Source organism: Puma concolor, chromosome C1 (assembly GCF_028749965.1).
Source record: "Puma concolor isolate L17-30 chromosome C1, mPumCon1.1.hap2, whole genome shotgun sequence".
Classification (NCBI taxonomy): Eukaryota; Metazoa; Chordata; class Mammalia; order Carnivora; family Felidae; genus Puma; species Puma concolor.
This window is the reverse complement of record NC_141674.1, coordinates 32,974,608-32,997,328: the sequence shown is the minus strand read 5'-3', so window position 1 is coordinate 32,997,328 and position 22,721 is coordinate 32,974,608. Positions and strand designations below refer to the sequence as shown.

Here is a 22,721-nt window from a genome sequence, read left to right as displayed (position 1 = left end):
CATTTGAAACAATTTTCTCTAGAAATGGAGAGTTAGGTGTATTGAAGCTCCTTGCTGCTTTGGGCAGTGCCATACAACCTGACTCACAGTATTTGAGTTTAAATACTTAAAGATTAATTGAATAAATGAATGAGAAATGCTAGTAATACCCTAATAGAGTGGAGTTGGAGACGAAATTGCTTCAGAAGAATCAAGATGAAGATTTTACAGAAACTGGAAGGGTTCCAGGCCTGGCTCATCATTTATTAGTGTGATCTTGGGAAGGTCATTGAACTTCTTTCAACTCTTTCCCCTCTTTTATGAGATGTGGTGGTTGGGTTAGATTTCTGTGGTTCTTTAAAATCCAAGTTAACAATTTTGTGGTCTTGTCCTTTATGTGTACCCAACTTAACAGAGAATGGGAAAGCCAAAGACAGGGACAATATTCAAATAGTTTCATTCCTGTATTGTATGTAACAAACCAATTCTGATGTATAGAGCTACTAAATTAGTGGTATTTTCTTTTAACGTTAGGTGACAAACCATCCAGAACCGGTCTCTCAGTCATTAACTCCTCAACAGCAGCCACAGTACAACCTTCCCGAACGAGACAAACAACTACTTTTCTCAGAGTATAATTTTGAAGATCTCAGTGCCTCATTTCGGAGCCTTTATAAGTCAGTTTTTGAGCAGTCACTTAGTCAACAAGGTGAGTTTGTTTTCTTGGGGGTGGGGGTTGTTTTATTGAAGTGTAATTGACATACATATCCTATTAGTTTCAGGTGGACTTTTTAAAATACCTTTTTTGTAAAGTTTTTTAAAAATTTAATTTATTTTTTAAATTTACATCCAAGTTAGCATATAGTGCAACAGTGATTTCAGGAGTAGATTCCTTTTTTTTTTTTTCTAATGTTTATTTATTTTTGAGAGAGAGAGACAGAGCATGAGTGGGGGAGGGGCAGAGAGAGAGGGAGACACAGAATCTGAAGCAGGCTCCAGGCTCCGAGCTGTCAGCACAGAGCTCAGTGTGGGGCTCAAACTCACAAACCGTGAGATCATGACCTGAGCTGAAGTCGGACGATTAACCGACTGAGCCACACAGGCGCCCCCAGGAGTAGATTCCTTAATGCCCCTACCCATTTAGTCCATCCCCCACACACAACCCCTCTGTTTGTTCTCCATATTTAAGAGTCTCTTATGTTTTGTCCCCCTCCCTGTTTTTTAATTATTTTTGCTTCCCTTCCTTTATGTTCATCTGTTTTGAAAAAAAATTTTTTTTTTTTAACGTTTATTTATTTTTGAGACCGAGAGAGACAGAGCATGAACGGGGGAGGGTCAGAGAGAGGGAGACACAGAATCTGAAACAGGCTCCAGGCTCTGAGCTGTCAGCACAGAGCCCGACACGGGGCTCAAACTCACGGACTACGAGATCATGACCTGAGCCGAAGTCGGCCGCTTAACCAACTGAGCCACCCAGGCGCCCCTGTTCATCTGTTTTGTATCTTAAAGTCCTCATATGAGTGAAGTCATATGATATTGTTGTAAAGGAAATTTTTATTGAAAAATCTTTTTAAGGCTTATTTTCGCATAGCAGCTGTTACATTTCTTTAATGGTTGAACAGTATCATCATGATCAAACTGAATATTCTTTGTGCCTTTACTGTGCCCGGTGTGTATTTATATAATAGCACAAGAATGCAGATCAATTTCATCTTGCATACTTACTTCACTTCCTAGTGGTGTCCTGGAGGAGTGCTGTGTGAAGAGTTCTGACACTGCATCTGTGCCCTGTGGGGGAGGCTGCCATGGTTAATTAGCGTCTGGCATGTGAAGTGTTTGAGTGGTAAATGTTGCACTACAGGAATAGATGTGCCTTGCCTTTCTGTACCGTTATTAGCAAAGAGATAGCTGTTGGAATATGGTAGCACCAAGTCTGTAATTTAATATGTGGCACTTATAAGTGAACACTATAGGATCACCATTTTATACAACACACTTAAATTATATTTTAGCAATAAAAGTGATTTTGGTTGAGATGCTCTGTTGGCATCTCAGTCAAATGCTAGATTGTTCTGTTATGTGTTACTATCCTTTAGCTGCTGGTTTAATTTTAGTCAGAGTCATGTGATAGGATCAAGATGTTGCATTGTCCTTCCTCCATAAAATACTAGAAATTGTTGGGAACTCTACTATTAAAGTACTTCCTAATTGCTTCGTTTGACAAATTATTTCTGCCCCAACTCAGAGAGTGTACCTGTTCACAGCAGTGAATAAAATAGACAAAAATCCCTGTGTTTATAGTTTACATTTTAATGATTATCATTGTCAGATACTATGAAAGTTAGTTATATGCATCAATGAATATCAGTAACTTGTACAGGAAGTTGGTTTTTCTGGTTAAGGTAAGATTCATGTATTTTTCTCAAGTTTTCTTTTAAATTTTCTTTCCAGAAAAGTGCAAAAGGGACTAATACAAAATTTTGCTAGCAGATCCAGCTGTGGTGATCATATTAGAAAAATACTGGTTTTGCCCTGCGTCGGGCTCTGTGCGGACAGCTCGGAGCCTGGAGCCTGCTTCAGATGATGTGTCTCTCTCTCTTTTCCTCCCCTGCTCACACTCTATCTGTCTCTCTCAAAAATAAATAAACATTAAAAAAAGAGAGAGAAATACTGGCTTTGAAATAGCAATGGCAAGAATTTCTGAAACCCCTAATGATATTTCATCACACTAAATTTTTTTTTTTAAAACAATTTGGGATTGAAAATGGAATAGATCATATCTGGGTTCCCTTTTAAAATGGTAAGATGTTATTGGAAATAGATAATGAAGTAACTGCTTTCTTTTATGTGACTGTAATAACCTTGTAGATTCCCTGTAAATAACAGTTCTTTCCAGGGCCAAGGCAAGAACTTAACTCTTCCGTGTATAAAATCTTAATTTATTTTTGGGACAGAGAGAGACAGAGCATGAACGGGGGAGGGGCAGAGAGAGAGGGAGACACAGAATCGGAAACAGGCTCCAGGCTCTGAGCCATCAGCCCAGAGCCCGACGCGGGGCTCGAACTCACGGACCATGAGATCTTGACCTGGCTGAAGTCAGACGCTTAACCGACTGCGCCACCCAGGCGCCCCTAAAATCTTAATTTATTAGGTTTTGAGGTTATCTTACAATGTACTCTAATGCAATTTTGCTATTAAAAAAAAATTTAGTTTATTTTTTGAGAGAGAGAAAGAGCAGGGGAGGGGCAGAGAGAGAAGGAGAGAGAGAGAATCCCAAGCAGGCTCCCCACTGTCAGCACAGAACACACTGCAGGGCTCGAACCCATGAACCGTGAGGTCATGACCTGAGCTGAATTGAGAGTCGGATGCTTAACCGACTGAGCCACCCAGGTGCCTCTAATGTAATTTTACTATTAATGGGGAGTATGAGAATAATATCACTTTTGTTTAAAAGGTTTGATTCTTTTACTGACTGGCACTACGCTTCAAGATTTTATTTTTCACTTAATAAAATTTTTTTTGTGTTTGGTTCAGTAAAATGTGTTATGTGCCATCCTTTGGGATCTGAAAGTAGCGTAGTCATGTAGAACAAAATATTGGAGTAAGATTTCTTAAAATGAATGTCTACCTGCAAACCAAAAGTACATTATTTTTAACATTAGGTGCTTCTGGTCTAATCATCATTATCATCATAGCAGCTAACATTTACTGAGCTCATCCGCACCCTGCACTTGCACCATGGCATTTAATCCTCACGATTCTGTGAAATAGATACATCATACCCATCTATAAGTGAGGTAATGGTGGCTTGCAGAGGTTAATAACTTTTCAAAGTTACCAAGCGTGCAGATGGCAGTACAGAGACTTGAATCCTTACTTTCCGGTGCTGTAAATTATGCAGTCTTAGTCCCTAAAGTGTACATGTCTCAAGAATACTCCATAAGCCAAATGAAGAAGCAGTGGAGGTGGCTGTTTTGTTTCTCTTAGTTTTAAGAATTCTGGCTGCCTTTGACTTAAGAGTTTTTGGAGTAGTCAAAGAGTTCAGAAATAACAGGGCCTTATTTTCCTCTCCACCTCTGTCAAAGCCTTTGGTCTTCAGGCCTGTAGAGAACCATCCTGGATGTAACCCAACACCTTTCCCACTTTTCCCCTAACATTTACTCAGTCTTTCAAGACTTTGTCTCAGATACTGCCTTTTTAAGGGAAAAAAAAATTTTTTTGCATTTATGTAGTTTTGAGAGACAGACAGAGCACACATGGGGGAGGGGCAGAGAGAGAAGGAGACACAGAATCCAAAGCAGGCTCCAGGCTCAGACCTGTCAGCACAGAGCCTGATGCGGGGCTTGAACCCATGAACCGTGGGATCATAACCTGAGCTGAAGTCGGATGCTTAACCAATGGAGCCACCCAGGCGCCCCTCAGATACTGCCTTTTTAAGGACAGCTTTTCCATATCCCAGCCCTTTCCTAACTGAATAGGCAAGAGGCAGAATTCCTGTGTGCCTTCTGTATACTTCTGCCTTAGTACTTACGTTATTGGACATAACCTCCTTGAGTGTCTGTCCTTCTTCTAGGCCATGGGCTACTTGTTTCTTAACTCTTCTCAGTGATTCCAGAGTCTGGTGTTCAGTGGATGTTCCATCAACACTTTTTAAACCGAACTGGCATTATTTCCTGAGGATGTGTACCTCTGCTCTGTAAACATCTGTTTATTTTGTAAACGTCTGCCACAAAATAACAACTGAAATCTGACCCTGAATGCTCTTGCTTCTCTGACTATGTCTAGGTTTGATGACCATCCCTTCTGAATCTTCCCAGCAGTCCCACACCTCGTGTCCATATCAGCACTCTCCTAGCAACACAGTGAGCTCTCATCCCCACAGCAACCAGAGCAACCTGTCCAACAATCATGGCAGTGGCCTCAGCACCACGGGCAGTAATTCAGTCGCACAGGTCTCACTGCCTCACTCCCAGATGCATACACAGCCGTCTCCACACCCATCCCATCGACCACATGGTTTACCACAGCATCCACAGCGTCCCCAGCACCCGGCATCGCACCCGCAGCAACATAGCCAGCTCCAGCCCCCTCACCCCCAGCACCCCTCTCCACATCAACACGTACAGCACCATCCGAACCATCAACATCAGCCGTTAACACATCAGGCGCCGCCACCCCCACAACAGGTATCCTGTAATTCTGGTAAGTTGGTGTCTCCTGACTTGTGTTTGGCTAACTGTGAATTAGGATATGTTCTTTGTTATCTGGGGCTTATATATATTTACTACCAAAACTTCTCTCTTCTCCTTTTGTGTTTCCTTGCTGTAATCCTGTAGTTGTAACTCACTGAATCCATACATTGTATCAGATTTTTGTGATTAAAATTTATCATCACATCATAGGCAGACTCAGTAACCTTGTAGGTTTTGGTTTTAACTCTTGTTTGTTCTTCTGGAAAATAAGTGTTTTTGTGATCATTTGAAAGAAGAATGGGATGCATAGTCTGTCTACAATCTATTGTGATTCAGTGTGGTATAGAAGAAAGAGTATAGATTTGTGTCAGAAAAACGTGTATTTGAGTCCTCACTATGGCTCTTATGATCTTTCGTGTATTTCTCTTAGTCTTATTATTTTCTCATCTATAAATATGGAACTAAAGTACCCTGATATACGGTGTTGTTATGAGGGTTGCATTGAGAATACAAATAGGAAATGCCTCGTCAGGTACCTAGCCTTTAGGTATTCAGAGAATGTTCCCACTCTTCCTTTCTTCGCTTATTCCTGCCAAGTATCTCATTTTAGAAAGATAGATTGCAAAGGAAGAAGACGTTCTTCACATTCTCATTTTTAAAAAATCTATTGCTCTTAAGATAGGTCTTGATAGTTTCTGGTGACATGCTTAATTGACATTGCTTATAGACCAGGCATCTCTCTGTACTGCAGCACTCCCAAGGGGTGCCACAGACATAGACTACAAGGTGATTGGGGCCCTTTGGAGCTGTGCCAGAGTACAGATCCTTCCCTCAGCTTGCCTGGCTGCCCACTTACCATCTAAATCACTGATGAGATTTTATCCTGGAGGGACAATTTCTAAGTGCTGGCCAGTGCTAGTTCTTACCAATTAGAAATTGATCATTATTTCAGGCAATTAAAAATCTGTTGAGGGGGAAGTAACCTTTAGATAGTGTATACTGTCTCTTATATTCTGACTTTGCTATAAAGCTTAAGTTTTTCTGAAATGGTTTCCTTTTTTACAAAGTAGAAAAAATATAATTTTGGGGGGGGAGAATTAAGGTACAGAAATGCATATCAGAGTACTTGAAACTTAGTTTCTTTTCATAATTTATTTTGTTTTCCCAGTTAATAACTAAGTAGGTTCTAGAATAAAGTTGAAAATTGGGTATAGTTCTTTCCTTGATGGAAGATCTCCTAAAACACCTTAAAATTATTTTTAAGTTTATGCCTAGAAAAAAAAGTATAAATATAGGCCTCTTTTGTAACTGTTAGTGTTAGTCACTATTGCCCACCTTTAAAAAAATTTTTTTTATTGAACTTGTAATTCATGCGCCATGTTACATTAGTTTTAGATGTACAACACAGTGATTCGACAACTCTACATGTTATGCTCTGTCCACAAGTATAGCTACCATCTGTCACTATACAATGCTGTTAAAATACCTACCACTGACTGTATTTCTTACGCTGTACCTTTCATACCTGTGACTTGTGTCATAAAATTAGAAGCCTGTACCTCCCACTCCTCTTCACCCATTTGGCACCCCCAACCTGTTTGTTCTGTGTCTTCAGATTCCACATATAAGTGAGATCTTAATGATATTTGACTTCTCTGACTTTCTTCACTTACACTTGCCTACCTTTTAATGTCAGTGCACTCTTCAGAAAGTTAAGCTTGTTCTTAATGATTTTTTAAAGACACTTTAAAAAAATTATTGTATTTTATTTTAGAGAGCGCTAGTGGGGGAAAAGGGCAGAGAGTGAGGGATGGGAAGAGGATGAAAATCTTAACCAGGCTCTACACCCAGCATGGAGCCTGATGGGGGGCTTGATTCCATGACCCTGGGATCATACCCTGAGGTGAAATCAAGAGTCAAATGTTCAACTGAGCCACCCAGGCACCTCGTTTTTAATATGATTTTAAGGATTGACTAATGATTGTAGAGATTTGATATCAGTAGAAGTCTGATGCTCTGGTCTTTCTTTCTATTAAATCTAATGATTGCTAGGGCAGAAAAAAGTACTATTACAGCTGAAAACACTCCATCATGTGGTCTTAGTCGCCTGTTATTATATCAGCAGTTGCTTGCAGGAGAAGGAAAGTAGCTGTTCACCTGGAGCTGTTAGGAATAATCATTTTGGCTGTGATAATAATCTCTTTGAATTAAAAATTTGTCATTTATAAGATGAGGCTAAGCAGGTTGTCTTAAATAGGGAAGGAATGGAAGAAACTAATAGTTGTTTGAGTTCCCACTATGTGGTAGGCAATTTAGATACATCATCTCATATTATCTTCCCAATTCAAGTATGAATTACCACATTTAGTAGATAGGAAAGTGTAACTCAAAAAAATTAAGTAGTTTGCTTGAGATCAGAGCTAATAAGTGGTAGAATTGGAATTTATATTGTGGCTTGTCAGGACTTCAAAGATTGTAACACCAGTAATTCCAAAAGGACTAAAATCAGTAACCATTTACTGATTTGTAGAGTTTGTTTGCCTAGCCACTCTCTTGCAGAGATTGCTTTGTGTTGCCAAGTCAGCATTTATTATAAGTTATGGACTTGAAAGTCTGATGGACTTGAATGTTTGTGCCTCAGGGCATTATTTTTCCCCAACAAATTTCTCGCTAAATTAAGAGTTGCCTAAGGGCAGAGTCACGTTGTCTCTGGTTCATTGTTTATTTGAAACAAAAGTCCATAATTGGCAGATTTTTGTAAACCAAGTAACCAGTAGTTGATAGAGAGTTATCCGTGTTACGGCAAAAAAATTCCTTTTTACTAGTTCTTACCTTTATCCATCCAGGGATGATTCTGATAACAGAATAATTCGTGCAGCAGTCACTGAAGGGAGGATTTTCTTCCTCTACTCAGTACTGTCTCATTGAGGGTAGTTCTTGCCCCATGCCCCTGAGTAGTGATCACTTTGCTGACATACAGACTGTGGAGTCTTAACCCTCCTGATGATGTCACATCAGAGCGCACTGTTCCTGACTAGAAATGCCCTGGTTTGGATTCATCAGCATTTCTTAGAGAGGTCTCCACCCTTTCTTTTGCTACTTTGCCAGGAGGACTGTATTAAGACATTTCTCTCTCCTAAGGTTGCCTTGTAAGAAATTTGTCTACTTGCTATACAATCTCATTTACCTCCCTTAAGTCACTTAAGTCAGTGCTCTAAGTTATACTGTGTTGCTTCTAAATGGGAACCTACCTCTGAGTTACAAAGAACATATCTCTTAATGTCATAACAAGACAGGAAAATGAACTTCATATAGTGGCGAGGGCAGATGTATTATTGATTTATATGACTTGTAGTGCCTGGCCATTCATTTGTACTGTACAAATGTAAAGAGCACTAATCAAGTTTGACATTTTAAGGTGATAGGGCTATTTGTGAGCTGTCAGACTAGAGCTTAGAAGCACCAGGTTCAAGTTTTGGATTCATCATGGTGACGTTGCTAAGTTATGCCATCTCTCTGGGTTCATTTTCTTTTTATTTATGGAACGAAGAGTAATAAGACCCCTCTTCCTGTTTCATAGAGATGACTGCCCCCAGCAATACATGATATTAATGTGTGCAAATCCATTTGTAAAACTGGATAGGAATCTGCCAGTGTCAGGAATAAGCCCAGCTCATTATCTTCCCCTACCCTATACTTCACACTCACTATTCAAGACTTACAGTGTTGTCAATATTATTTTTATAGGTGTTTCGAATGATTGGTATGCAACACTTGATATGCTAAAAGAAAGTTGTCGAATTGCCAGCAGTGTTAATTGGTCAGATGTAGACCTTTCACAGTTCCAAGGTGAGTATTGGGTCTTTTTGACATATAACCAAATACACATGATCCTGTTTTCTCTCATAGATACAAGTTTCATTGTGGTAGAAATAGATGTCTTCTTTTTTTTTTTTTAATTTTTTTTTTTTAACGTTTATTTATTTTTGAGACAGAGAGAGACAGAGCATGAACGGGGGAGGGCCAGAGAGAGAGAGGGAGACACAGAACCTGAAGCAGGCTCCAGGCTCTGAGTTGTCAGCACAGAGCCCGACGCGGGGCTCGAACTCATGGACCGCGAGATCATGACCTGAGCCGAAGTCGGCCACTTAACCGACTGAGCCACCCAGGCGCCCCAGATATCTTCTTATCTAGTGTTTCTTTTGCAGTTGGAGTGTGCTTAAAAATTCTGCAAAATTCATAATTAAGTCCTTTAGTCAGTTGATATAGCAGAGGGTCAGACAAGAGTTCTGAAAGAAGTTTGGCCACATTTAGAATAATTAGGCTTTGAATAATTTTTAAATGTCATTTTGCATTGCATGGGAAAATCACTACCAGTAGAAATCTTGAGGGCTAAAAAAAATTGTGTCTTGTTATTTTCATTGGGATATTTGTAGAACAAACTATGCTAACTGTATTTCTAATGCTTTTCTCATAGGTTTGATGGAGAGTATGAGACAGGCAGATCTCAAGAACTGGTCTTTGGATCAGGTTCAGTTTGCTGATCTCTGTTCTTCTCTTAACCAATTCTTTACACAAACTGGCCTTATCCACTCACAGAGTAATGTTCAGCAAAATGTCTGTCATGGTGCCATGCATCCAGCAAAACCTTCCCAACACATTGGAACAGGTATGGATTTAATTAGCTTCTCGATTTTCTCTCTTTATTTGTGTGAAATTCAGTAAGTGAGGTAACTTGGTATGTTACTTGGTATATTAATGGTGACAGTGATCTGTTTGCATCTTTTTATTTTTAAGAAATGAAATGAATTCAAAGTATTTAAGGTATATTTTAGAAAAATTGAGATAAAGAGACTATATTTTTCTGTCATGATTTCTATGATTCTTTTGTTTACAATTGACTTTCCTTTGTGATCTTTTAAGTTCTCAAACAAGAATTAAATGTTTTAGATACATTTTTATAAGAATATAGTTATGAAGTTATATCAGTTTAAATGTGTAGAGACTTGCAAAGAAAATCAGCATGTCTAATTTTATATATCTTCTAAGAATGTTAAGATGTAAATTTCAAAGTTTACTTGAAGAGCACATAATGGTAAATAGTCTCAGTATTTTACTCTTGACTCAAAATTTGTGCTCTGTAGTTTTCATCTCGCTTTCTTACTTTTCTTGTTACCTTTGTAGCCATCTCTGATTACAATGCCTTCTCTTTTCTCAAGTTTCTGTTCTGTAGGTGTTTAATATCCAAGTTCTTTCTTCATTTTAATTTCTTACCACCTTTTATCTCTTAAGTTGACTTTCTGTTTGTTATTTTGGTTTTATATTTGATGCATTTTTAAAAAGTTCTCTCTTTTTATTTTATTTACTTATTTTGAGAGAGACAGAGACAGCATGAGTGGGGGAGGGGCAGAGAGAGGGAGAGAGAGAGAATCCGAAGCAGACTCTGTGCTGTCTGCACAAAGCCCAGTGCAGGACTTGAACTTACCAAACCGTGAGACTATGACCTGAGCTGAAACCAGGAGTTGGATGCTTAACTGACTGAGGCATCCAGGTGTCGCCAAAAGTCCTTTCTTTTCTATCCTGAGTGGCTTTCTTCAACCATTATCCTAGCAAATTTCACATATTTGGTCTTCACATATTCTCAAGATTCCCAGATCTTTCTTTTCCTGAAATCTTTATGTGTCTTTTGATAGAAATCTTCCATCATCTGTGCTTCTTCCACTTGAATAGCTTACCTAACGTGAAACGCTCAGTGGCTATTTGATTTTGATGACTTACTCATTTCATAAATTATATCCAAGAACCTCATTCAGTGCTTGCCATATACCTGAATTTGTTGAGTGCCCTCTATGTGCCTGACCACCAAGCTTCATTTTTTGATAACTCTTTAGCTCCTTCCTGTCTATGTCTTTCTCTGTCACTTCCTTTTTGGTATCTTCCTGATATATACTCTATGAAAAACATTTTTTATTGTAAAATTCACCATCCCAGTCATCCTTAAATTTATAGTTCAGTGGCGTAAAATATATTCATAACGTGCAACTGTCCCCACCATCCATCTCCATAACTCTTTTCATCTTGTAAAGTGGATGATATTCTGTACTTATTAAACAAATTCCCCCCCCCCCCCGCCCCACATTCTAACCATCCCTCAACCCCCTGCCAAGGCCCTGGAAGCCACTATTCTACTTTCTGTTTCTGATTTTTGACTAAGTACTTCATGTAAGTGAAACAGTATTTGTCTTTTTGTGACTGGCTTATTTCACTTCGCATCTCTTCATCCATGTTGTGGCACGTTAGAATTTCCTTCCTTTTTATGGCTGTGTACTACTGCACTGTATGTGTATACCACATTTGCTTATCCACTCATCTGTTGATGAACACTTAGGATGCTTTCATGTTTTAGCTGTTGTGAATAATGTTGCTGTGAACCTGAGTGTACTGATATTATTTCAAGGCCCGGCTTTCAGTTCTTTTGGGTGTATATCCATGTCTGGAATTGCTGGATCTTGTGGTAATTCTGTTTCTTTTCTTTTCTTTTTTTAAATATGAAATTTATTGTCGAATTGGTTTCCATACAACACCCAGTGCTCATTCCAACAGGTGCCCTCCTCAATGCCCATTACCCACCTTCCCCTCCCTCCCACCCCCCCCATCAACCCTTAGTTTATTCTCAGTTTTTAAATTTTTTTTTTTTTAACGTTTATTTTTGAGACAGAGAGAGACAGAGCATGAACAGGGGAGGGGCAGAGAGAGAGGGAGACACGGAATCTGAAGCAGGCTCCAGGCTCTGAGCCATCAGCCCAGAGCCCGACGCAGGGCTCGAACTCACGGACCGCGAGATTGTGACCTGAGCTGAAGTCGGACGCCCAACCGACTGAGCCACCCAGGCACCCCTATTCTCAGTTTTTAAGAGTCTCTTATGGTTTCGCTCTCTCCCTCTCTAACTTTTTTTTTCCCTTCCCCTCCGCCATGGTCTTCTGTTAAGTTTCTCAGGATCCATGTAAGAGTGAAAACATATGTTCTTTCTATGTATGACTTATTTCACTTAGCATAACACTCTCCGGTTCCATCCGTGTTGCTACAAAAGGTCATATTTCATTCTTTCTCATTGCCAAGTAGTATTCCATTGTGTATGTAAACCACAATTTTTCTTTATCCATTCATCAGGTGATAGACATTTAGGCTCTTGCCATCATTTGGCTATTGTTGAAAGTGCTGCTATAAACATTGGGGTACAAGTGCCCCTATGCATCAGCACTCCTGTATCCCTTGGGTAATTCCTAGCAGTGCTATTGCTGGGTCATAGGGTAGATCTATTTTCAGTTTTTTGAGGAACCTCCACACTGTTTTCCAGAGTGGCTGCACCAGTTTGCATTCCCACCAACAATGCAAGAGGGTTCCCGTTTCTCCACATCCTCACCAGCATCTATAATCTCCTGATTTGTTCATTTTAGTTACTCTGACCAGTGTGAGGTGGTATCTCAGTGTGGTTTTGATTTGTATTTCCCTCATGAGGAGTGACGTTGAGCATCTTTTCATGTGCCTGTTGGCCATCTAGATGTCTTCTTTAGAGAAGTGTCTATTCATGTTTTCTGCCCATTTCTTCACTGGATTATTTGTGTTTCGGGTGTGGAGTTTGGTGAGTTCTTTACAGATTTTGGATACTAGCCCTTTGTCTGATACGTCATTTGCAAATATTTTCTCCCATTCCGTTGGTTGCCTTTTAGTTTTGTTGATTGTTTCCTTTGCAGTGCAGAAGCTTTTTATGTTGATGAGGTCCCAATAGTTCATTTTTGCTTTTAATTCCCTTGCCTTTGGAGATGTTTCAAGTAAGAAATTGCTGCAGCTGAGGTCAGAGAGGTTTTTTCCTGCTTTCTCCTCTAGGGTTTTGATGGTTTCCTGTCTCACATTCAGGTCCTTTATCCATTTTGAGTTTATTTTTGTGAATGGTGTGAGAAAGTGGTCTAGTTTCAACCTTCTGCATGTTGCTGTCCAGTTCTCCCAGCACCATTTGTTAAAGAGACTGTCTTTTTTACATTGGATATTCTTTCCTGTTTTGTCAAAGACTGGTTGGCCATACTTTTGTGGGTCCAATTCTGGAGTCTCTATTCCATTCCATTGGTCTATGTGTCTGTTTTTGTGTCAATACCATGCTGTCTTGATGATTACAGCTTTGTAGTAGATGCTAAAGTCTGGGATTGTGATGCCTCCCGCTTTGGTCTTCTTCTTCAATATCACTTGGGCTATTCGGGGTCTTTTGTGGTTCCATACAAATTTTAGGATTGCTTGTTCTAGCTTCGAGAAGAATGCTGGTGAAATTTTGATGGGGATTGCATTGAATGTGTAGATAGCTTTGGGTAGTATTGACATTTTAACTATTCTTCCAATCCATGAATGGACTGTTTTTCCATTTCTTTGTATCTTCTTCAATTTCCTTCATAAGCTTTCTATAGTTTTCAGCATACAGTTTCTTGGTTAGATTTATTCCTAGGTATTTTATGATTCTTGGTGCAATTGTGAATGGGATCAGTTTCTTTATTTGTCTTTCTGTTGCTTCATTATTACTGTATAAGAATGCAACTGATTTCTGTACATTAACTTTGTATCCTGCAACTTTGCTGAATTCATGTATCAGTTCTGGCAGACTTTTGGTGGAGTCTGTCGGGTTTTCCATGTATACATGTCATCTGCAAAAAGTGAGAGCTTGACTTCATCTTTGCCAATTTTGATGCCTTTGATTTCCTTTTGTTGTCTGATCATTGATGCTAGAACTTCCAACACTATGTTAAACAACAGCGGTGAGAGTGGACATCCCTGTTGTGTTCCTGATCTCAGGGGGAAAGCTCTCAGTTTTTCCCCATTGAGGATGATATTAGCTGTGGGCTTTTGATAAATGGCTTTTATGATGTTTAAGTATGTTCCTTCTATCCCAACTTTCTCGAGGGTTTTTATTAAGAATGCTGAATTTTGTCAAATGCTTTTTCTGCATTGATTGACAGAATCATATGGTTCTTTTCTTTTCTTTTATTAATGTGATGTATCACATTGATTGATTTGCGAATGTTGAACCAGCCCTGCAGCCCAGGAATGAATCCCATTTGATCATGGTGAATAATTCTTTTTATGTGCTGTTGAATTAGATTCATTAGTATCTTATTGAGAATTTTTGCATCCATATTCATCAGGGATATTGGCCTATAGTTCTCTTTTTTTTGCTGGGTCTCTGTCTGGTTTAGGAATCAAAGTAGTGCTGGCTTCATAGAATGAGTCTGGAAGTTTTCCTTCCTTCTATTTTTTGGAACTGCTTGAGAAGGATAGGTATTATCTCTGCTTTAAATGTCTGGTAGAATTCCCCAGGGAAGCCATCTGGTCCTGGACTCTTATTTGTTGGGAGATTTTTGATAACTGATTGAATTTCTTTGCTGGTTATGGGTCTGTTCAAGTTTTCTATTTCTTCCTGTTTGAGTTTTGGAAGTGAGTGGGTGTTTAGGAATTTGTCCATTTCTTCCAGGTTGTCCAGTTTGTTGGCATATAATTTTTCATAGTATTCTCTGATAACTGCTTGTATTTCTGAGGGGTTGGTTGTAATAATTCCATTTTCATTCATGATTTTATCTATTTGGGTCATCTCCCTTTTCTTTTTGAGAAGTCTGGCTAGAGGTTTATCAATTTTGTTTATTTTTTCACAAAACCAACTCTTGGTTTAATTGATTTGCTCTACAGTTTTTTTAGATTCTATATTGTTTATTTCTGCTCTGATCTTTATTATTTCTCTTCTGCTGGGCTTGGGGTGTCTTTGCTGTTCTGCTTCTATTTCCTTTAGGTGTGCTGTTAGATTTTGTATTTGGGATTTTTCTTGTGTTTTGAGATAGGCCTGGATTGCAAAAACATCTCATCCTCAGGTTGAAGAAGCAAAGAGGAGTGAGGAAAGAAATCGCTCAAAGTCTCTGCAGTAGAGATTGTGACCTGAATGGACTTCTGGAACAAAAACCACTTCTGAAATACATATGATTTCCACTCATTCACAGGCAGATCTATCCTACTTTAGGTCTTCAGAGATCCCCACTGTGCCAAGCTCAGGGTCTAGCACTGGCGGGAGCTCCACCCTGGGTTGCGGAAGTAATCCAAGTTACTGCTTGACTATGGTTAGCAGCAGGGTTATCAGCGAATAGCTCTCTTCCAGTCGGTCTGCCAAAAGCCGAGCCAGGGTTTTCACCGAGAACCCTCTTAGCAAGCTTCCCTGTTTCATTTTTTTGAGGAACCACCATACTGTTTTTCACAGTGGCTATACCATTTTACAATCCCACTAACAGTGTACAAGGGTTCCAGTTTTTCTGCGTCGCCAACATTTGTTATTTTCTGGGTTTTTTTTTTCTCTTTCTTTTAAAAAAAAATAGTTATTGCGTGTGAGGTGGTATCTCATTGTAGTTTTGATTTGCATTCCTTGATAATTAGTGATACTGAGCAGCTTTTCATCTGCTTATTGGCCATTTTTGGATCTTCTTTGGAGAACTGTCTATTCAAGTCCTTTGTCCATTTTTTAATTGGGTTGTGTTTTTGTTTTGTTGCTGAGTTTTTAGTAGTTTTTGTTAGTAGTTCTTGATATTTCTGGTTATTAACCCTTTGTCAGGTACATGATTTGCAGATATTTTCCTTTATTATTTTGTTTTCTTTTTTTACTGTGTTGATAGTATCTTTTGATGCACAGTTTTTAAATTTTTTTTTTTTTCTCAACGTTTATTTATTTTTGGGACAGAGAGAGACAGAGCATGAACGGGGGAGGGGCAGAGAGAGAGGGAGACACAGAATCGGAAACAGGCTCCAGGCTCTGGGTCATCAGCCCAGAGCCTGACGCGGGGCTCGAACTCACGGACCACGAGATCGTGACCTGGCTGAAGTCGGATGCTTAACCGACTGCGCCACCCAGGCGCCCCAAGATGCACAGTTTTTAAATTTTTCATGGAGTCCAGCTCATCTGTTTTTTGTTGCCTGTGACTTTGGTATGCTATCCAAGAAATCATTGCCAAATCCAATGTTATGTAGCTCTTTCCCTATGTTTTCATCTAAGAATTTTATGGTTTAGGTCTTGCATTTAAGTCTTTGACCCATTTTGAGTTAATTTTTGTATATGCTGTCAGATAAGAGTCCAGTTTCCTGCTTTTGCGTATGTATATCCAGGCTTTTCCTAGCTGAAAAGACTGTCCTTTCCCCATAGAAAGGTTTTGACACCTTTGTCAAAAATCATTTGACCAGGGGCTCCTGGGTGGCTCAGTCAGTTGGGCGTCTGACTCTTGGTTTCAGCTCAGGTCGTGATCTCATGTTTCATGGGTTCAAGCCCCACATTGGGCCCCACACTGACAGCACAGGGTCTGCTTAGGATTTTCTCTCCCTCTCCCTCTGCCCCTTCCCCACCCCCTCTCAAAATAAATACACAAACTTGAAAAAAAATCATTTGACTATATACACAAGAGTTCGTTCCTGGGTTCTGTGTTCTATTTCAGTGTTCTTACTATATTTGTCTTTATGCCAGCACCACATTATTTCAGCTACTATGTTTTTGTAGTAAGTTTTGAAATCAGGAAGTGTGAGTCTGCCAGCTTTGTTGTTCAAGATAGTTTTGGCTCTTCAGGGTTTCTTGAGATTCCCTATACATTTTAGGATGGGATTTTCTGTTTTTGCCAAAAAGAAAAAATGGATTTTTGATACAGATTACATTGACTCTGTAGATCACTTTGGATAGTATTGACATCTTAACAGTATTGTCTTCCAGTCTGTGAACATGAGATACGTTTTCATTTAATTTATGTCGTCTTGAATTTCTTTCAGCAATGTTTTTGTAGTTTTCATTGTACAAGTCTTAAACTTCTGTAATTAATTCCTAAGTATTTTTTATGCCATTGTAAATGGACTTATTTCTATAATTTCCTTTTTCAGATTGCTCATTGTGTAAAAATGGAACTGATTTTTGCATATTGGCTTTGTATCCTCTACTTTGCTGGATTTACTTATTCTGACACTTTGCTTACTTTGGGGGTGGAAACTTTGGAGGTTTTTACATATAAGATCGTATCTGTGAGCTGAGATAAATATACTTTTTCCTTTCTGATTTTGATGCCTTTTATTTCTCTTTCTTGCCTAATTGCTCTGGCTAGAACTCCCAGTAGTATGGTGAATGAAAGTGGTAAAAGTTGACAACCTTGCTGTGTTTTTGGTCTTAGAAAAGTTTTCAAGTCTTTCACCATTGAACATAATGTTTGCTGTGGGATTTCCGAATATGGTTTTTAACATGTTAAAGTAGCTTCCTTTTATTCCTAGTTTGTGTTTTTATTATGAAACTTTCATCATTAACTTCTCCTGCATCAATTGAGATGAGCATGTAGGTTTATCCCCCCTTTATTCTGTTAGTGTGGTGTATTGCATTGATCAATTTTCATATGTTGGACTACCCTTTTATATTCCAGAAATAATCTCACTTGGTCATGGTGTTTAATCCTTCTAATATGGTATTAAATTAATTTTGCTTGTATTTTGTTTAGAGTTTTTGGATCAGTGTTCATAAAGGACATTGGTCTGTAGTTTCCTTGTTAGGTGTCTTTGTCTTACTTTGGTATCAGGCTAATTTTGGCCTCATAGGATGAGTTAGGAAGTGCTTCCTGTCTTTCAGTGTTTTGGAAAAGTTTGAGAAGGATTGGTGTTAGTTATTTAAATGTTTGGTATAATTCACCAGTGAAGCTCTCAGGTCCAAGGCTTTTCTTTGCTGATAGATTTTTAATTAACTGATTCAATCTTATAGTTTTAAGTGTATTCAGATTTTCTATTTCTTTGTGATTTAGTCTTGGTGGCTCTTGTGTTTCTAGGAATTTGTTCATTTCATCTAGGTTATCCAATATATTAGTGTACAGTTGCTCGTAGTACTCTCATATGATCCTGTTTTTTTACTTTTTGATCAGTTTTAGTAATTTTTTTAATGTTTATTTTATTTTTGTGAGAGAGCGAGCAAGCAAGCACAAGTGGGGAAGGGCAGAGAGGGAGACACAGAATCCGAAGCAGGCTCCAAGCTCTGAGCTGTCAACACAGAGCCCAACATGGGGCTTGAACTCAAACTGTGAGATCATGACCTGAACCACAGTTAGATGTTTAACTGACTGAGCCACCCAGGTGCCCCATTTTTTATCCATTGTACTGTCACGACTTTCATTTCTGATTTTATCCGTTCTCTATTTTATTTATCTCTGCTCTAATCTTTGTGATTTCCTTCTTTCTGATAGCTTTGGATTTATTCTGTTCTTTTTTTGTAGGTCTTTTTTTTTTTTTTTAATTTTTATTTATTTTGAGAGAGGTATTGAGTGTGCACCAGCATGGGAGGGGCAGAGGGAGAGAGAGAATCCCAAGCAGGCTAACAGTCAGCACAGAGCCTGATGCAGGTCTTGAACTCATGAAGCATGAGATCGTGACCTGAGCTGAAATTGAGTCAGACACTTAACTGAGCCACCCAGGTGACCCTGTAGGTCTTAAAATTGTAAAGTTAGGTTTTTGATGGAGATCTTCCTTGTTTTTATGTGTTTATGACTATAAATTTCCCCCTCGACACTACTCTGGCTGTTCCATAAGTCTCCATATGTTGTTTTGTTTACATTTGCCTCTAAGTATTTTCTAATTTTTCTTATGATCTCTTCTTTGATCTGTTAGTTGTTTGAGAGTTGTTTTAACTTCCACAAATTTGAGAATTTTCCAGTTTACTTCTGTTACTGATTTCTAACTTCATCCTGTTGTGGTCAGAGAAGATACTTTGTATATCTTATCATTTAAAATCTATTGAGACCTAATGTGGAGCCTAAATATGGTCTGTCCTATGAAATGTCCAGGTGCACTTGAGAAGAATGGGTATACTATACTGTTTTGGGTAGAATGTTCTGTATTTGTCTGTTAGATCTAGTTGGTTTATTGTGTTCTCTGTTTCCTTACTTATCTTCTGCCTGGTTGTTCTTTCCATTATTGAGTGTGGGGTATTTACATCACCAATTATTATTGCAGAGTTGTTTATTTCTCCTTTCCATTCTGTCAGTTTTTGCTTCATATTTTTTGTGGTCTATTATTAGGTGCATAAGGTGTTTATAATTGTTATGTCTTTTTGCTGTATTAAACCTTTTGTTGATATATAATGTCCTTCTTTGTCTTTGTAACCTTTTTTGATTGAAAGTCTGTCTGATACTAATGTAGTAATCCCTGTTCTCTTTGGTTGCTTTTTGGCATGGAATATCTTTTTCAATCCTTCCACTTTCATTTTATGTGTGTCTTTGGATGTAAAGTGAGTCTTCTATAGATATGTGTTCTTACATATTCTGCCAGTCTCTGTCTTTTGATTGGAGAATTTGATCCCTTCACATTTAAAGTAATTACTGGTGAGTGATTTCTGTCATCTATAAGGTTTTATAGGTTTTTGACACTTATTTTTGCATTACTGTCTTCTTTTGTATTTAGTTGATTTTTTTAGTGAAATATTTGAATTCTTTCACATTCCTTTTGTGTATATTGCATAGCTCTTTGTGGTTGCCATGGGTTTTACATTTACCATCCTAAAGTTATAACACTCTAATTTGAATTTCTATCAGTTTAACTTCTATAATACACAAAACCTCAGTTCCTTTACAGCTCCATCTCTACCCCTTTTGGTTGCTGACATCACATAATCACTTCTTTATACATAGTGTGCCCAAAAATATATATTAATAATTCCTTTAAATGCATTCATCTCTTAAATTATGTAGAAAACAACATGTGGAGTTACAAATGAAAGTTACAATAATATAAGCTTCTAGACTAATCGTTTTTAGAAAATATATTAGTCTCTTTAGTCGTGTAGAGAAGAAAAAGTAGTTCTAGATTGTTGCTGCAGTAATACTAGCTCTTATGATAGCTCATGTATTTACCTTTTTTGAGATCTGTATTTCTTCATACAGCTTTGAGTTACTGTCTAGTGTCCTTTTATTTCACCCTGCACAACTCCCTTGAGCATTTCTTGGAGGGCAGGTCTAATGGTAACAAACTTCTTTGGCTTTTGTTTATCTGGAAATGTCTTATTTTCTCCCTCCCTCTTGAAAAGGACAGTTTTGTTGGGTGTAGCAATTCTTGGTTGACACTTTTTCTTTTAGCACTTTGAATAGATTAGCCCACTGACTTCTGACTCCCAGCATTTCTCATGAAAAATCTTCTATCTTATTGAGGTTCCTTTGTATGTGACAAGTCACTTCCCTCTCCTTTTAAGATTGTCTCTTTATCTTTGGCTTTTGAAAATTTGATTATAATATGTCCCTTGACACGTGGGTCTCTTGACTTGATCTTACTTAGAGTTTGTTGAACTTCTTGGATGTTTTCATTCCTCTCTTACCAAATTTGGGTTGTTTTCAGCCATTATATTTTCAAACATTTTCTCTACTCCCCCCAACCCCCACTTCTTCTGGAACTCCCACAATGTAGACTTGGTCTGTTTGATAGTGTCCCACAGGTCCTTAGGCTCTGTTTGTTTTGTTTTTTTAATTTTTTTCAAATTTTTTTCTTTGGTTACTTAAGCCTCGATAATTTTCATTGTCTTATCTTCAAGTTTGCTGATTCTTTCTTCTGACTGCTCAAATTTATCTTTGAATTCTGTAGTGAATTTTTCATTTTGGTTCTAGAATTTTATTTCTTTTGAGGTTTTCTATCTCTTTATTGGTATTTTCAGTTTGTTCATACATTCTTTTTTTTAAAGTTTTTTTAAGTTTATATATTGGGGGCGGGCAGAGAGAGAGAGAGAGAGAATGAATCTCAAACAGGCTCCACGCTGACAGTGAGCCCAAAGCAGGGCTCAAACCCACCCACAAACTATGAGATCATGACTTGAACCGAAATCAAGAGTCAGATCCTTAACTGAATGAGCCACCCGTGCACTCGTGACTTTTTTTCATCTTCCTTTAGTCTTTGAGCATCTTTAAGACAGTTGTTTTAAAGTCTTTGTGTAGTAGGTCTGTCATCAGATCTTTTTCAAGGGCAAGTTTTACTGATTTATTCTTACTTTGGGGCATACTATTTTGTTTATTTGTATGCCTTGTGATTTTTTTTTGGTTGAAAACTAGATACTTGAATCTAATAGTGTGGTACTTATGGAAACCAGATTATTTCCTTTCCCCGGGGTTTGCTGTTTTCAAATATTGTTTTTGCCTATTGTTTTTGTTTTCTTGGTTGTTGCACGGTGTCCTTGTGCTAAGGTTTTCCCTAAAGTCTTCTCAGGTCTTCTCAGAGCCTGTGCTTTTGGTGTCGGTGGTCACTTTCTAATTTTCCCAGTATACGTAGTTGTTTTTCGCTGTCCTAGTTTTTAATGTCTGTCTCTCAAAAAGGTAAAAAGAGGAAAATGAAAGAGGGAGGAAAAGGGGCAGTAGCCCCCTTTAAAGCCCAGGAAATCAGTTTGTGTTGGGTGAGGAGCTTGCAGCATTGGTAGAAGGTACGACATGACCACCCTCCTTTTTGTCTGTATCTCTGTGATCAGATTACAGATCCCTAGTATTTGGAGAACAGTGTCCTTTTTTCCCACCCTGGCTCCTGCCAGCTGTATAAGTTCGAGGAACACAGGAACAGCTGCCTGCAATGGGGTAGGGAGGAGGGATAAGTTCAGAAACTTGGGCTTTTTGTTTAATGTGGGTGTCCATTTATTCCTGTGATCCTTGTTTATTCCCATCATTCTTCTGTAATTGTCACCTCGCTCTCCCTTTAAGAATTACTAAGCCAAGAAAGAGAAATGAAAAAAATATAAAAACAGAATTAATCTCCATAAAAATCAGTTGTCTTTTGATTGTGACTTGAATTTTTAAGGATGAGTAGAAAGAGAGCTAAGATTTTACAAGACAGAGGCTGAGAAGTCACTGATAAATGAGTGACCATATTACTCAAAGTGGCATAGTCCCTCCACCCTGGTGCAGTGTTTAGAAATTGCACCAGCCACTCATGTAAAGCCTCATCAGCACTTGGGGGCAGGATTTTTCCTCTAAGAATATACTAGAGCTGCAGCTTAGTGTAACTTTTCTCCTTTCTTTTCTTCCTAAATCTTCAGTATGGGAAATTGGCCAAAGAGTTTAGTTCTGACTGTAAACTTTGCTATAAAAAGTCATGTTATCTTGGGAAGCAGTGGCTGGAAGTCAGAGGTCTGGGTTCTGTTCTGGTTCTGTCTTATTTTTCCTCTGGTCTTAGGTCCTCATTTGCATGAACAGAGGTAGGCCTGAATTAGACTGTTTCAGAGGCTGTTTTAAGCATGGACAGTCTGACATTCCAGTGACAGGTAAAAACTTGTGAGCAGCCAAATACAGTGTTCCTGCCATGAGTATCGTTTTAGTTTCCTCTGGGAAAATGGTTGCTGTTTTCTAGTTTGATTACAGCAGTGGTAGAATGCAATTGTACTTTGTGTGACACAATAGAATACCTAAGGGAGAAATAGCCTTTCCAGAATTCCAGATGGTCCATACAATGTGAGCCAGTGTTATGGTTCTTTTTCCCCAGGAGTAATTGGTGGTGGGCTTA

At 38.5% G+C, this 22,721-nt stretch overlaps 1 protein-coding gene across 6 annotated transcripts in view; it reads left to right on the top strand.

The window, feature by feature from the left end:
* The window catches only part of FOXJ3 (forkhead box J3), a 149,415-nt gene that overhangs the window by 120,733 nt on the left and 5,961 nt on the right, over positions 1-22,721 (top strand). For all 6 annotated transcript variants that reach the window (XM_086716642.1, XM_086716643.1, XM_086716647.1 and 3 more), the window contains 4 exons: positions 514-688; positions 4,765-5,181; positions 8,919-9,020; positions 9,649-9,840. In XM_086716642.1, coding sequence (XP_086572768.1) covers positions 514-688; positions 4,765-5,181; positions 8,919-9,020; positions 9,649-9,840 — 886 coding nt within the window. The remainder of the gene's footprint in view (positions 1-513; positions 689-4,764; positions 5,182-8,918; positions 9,021-9,648; positions 9,841-22,721) is intronic.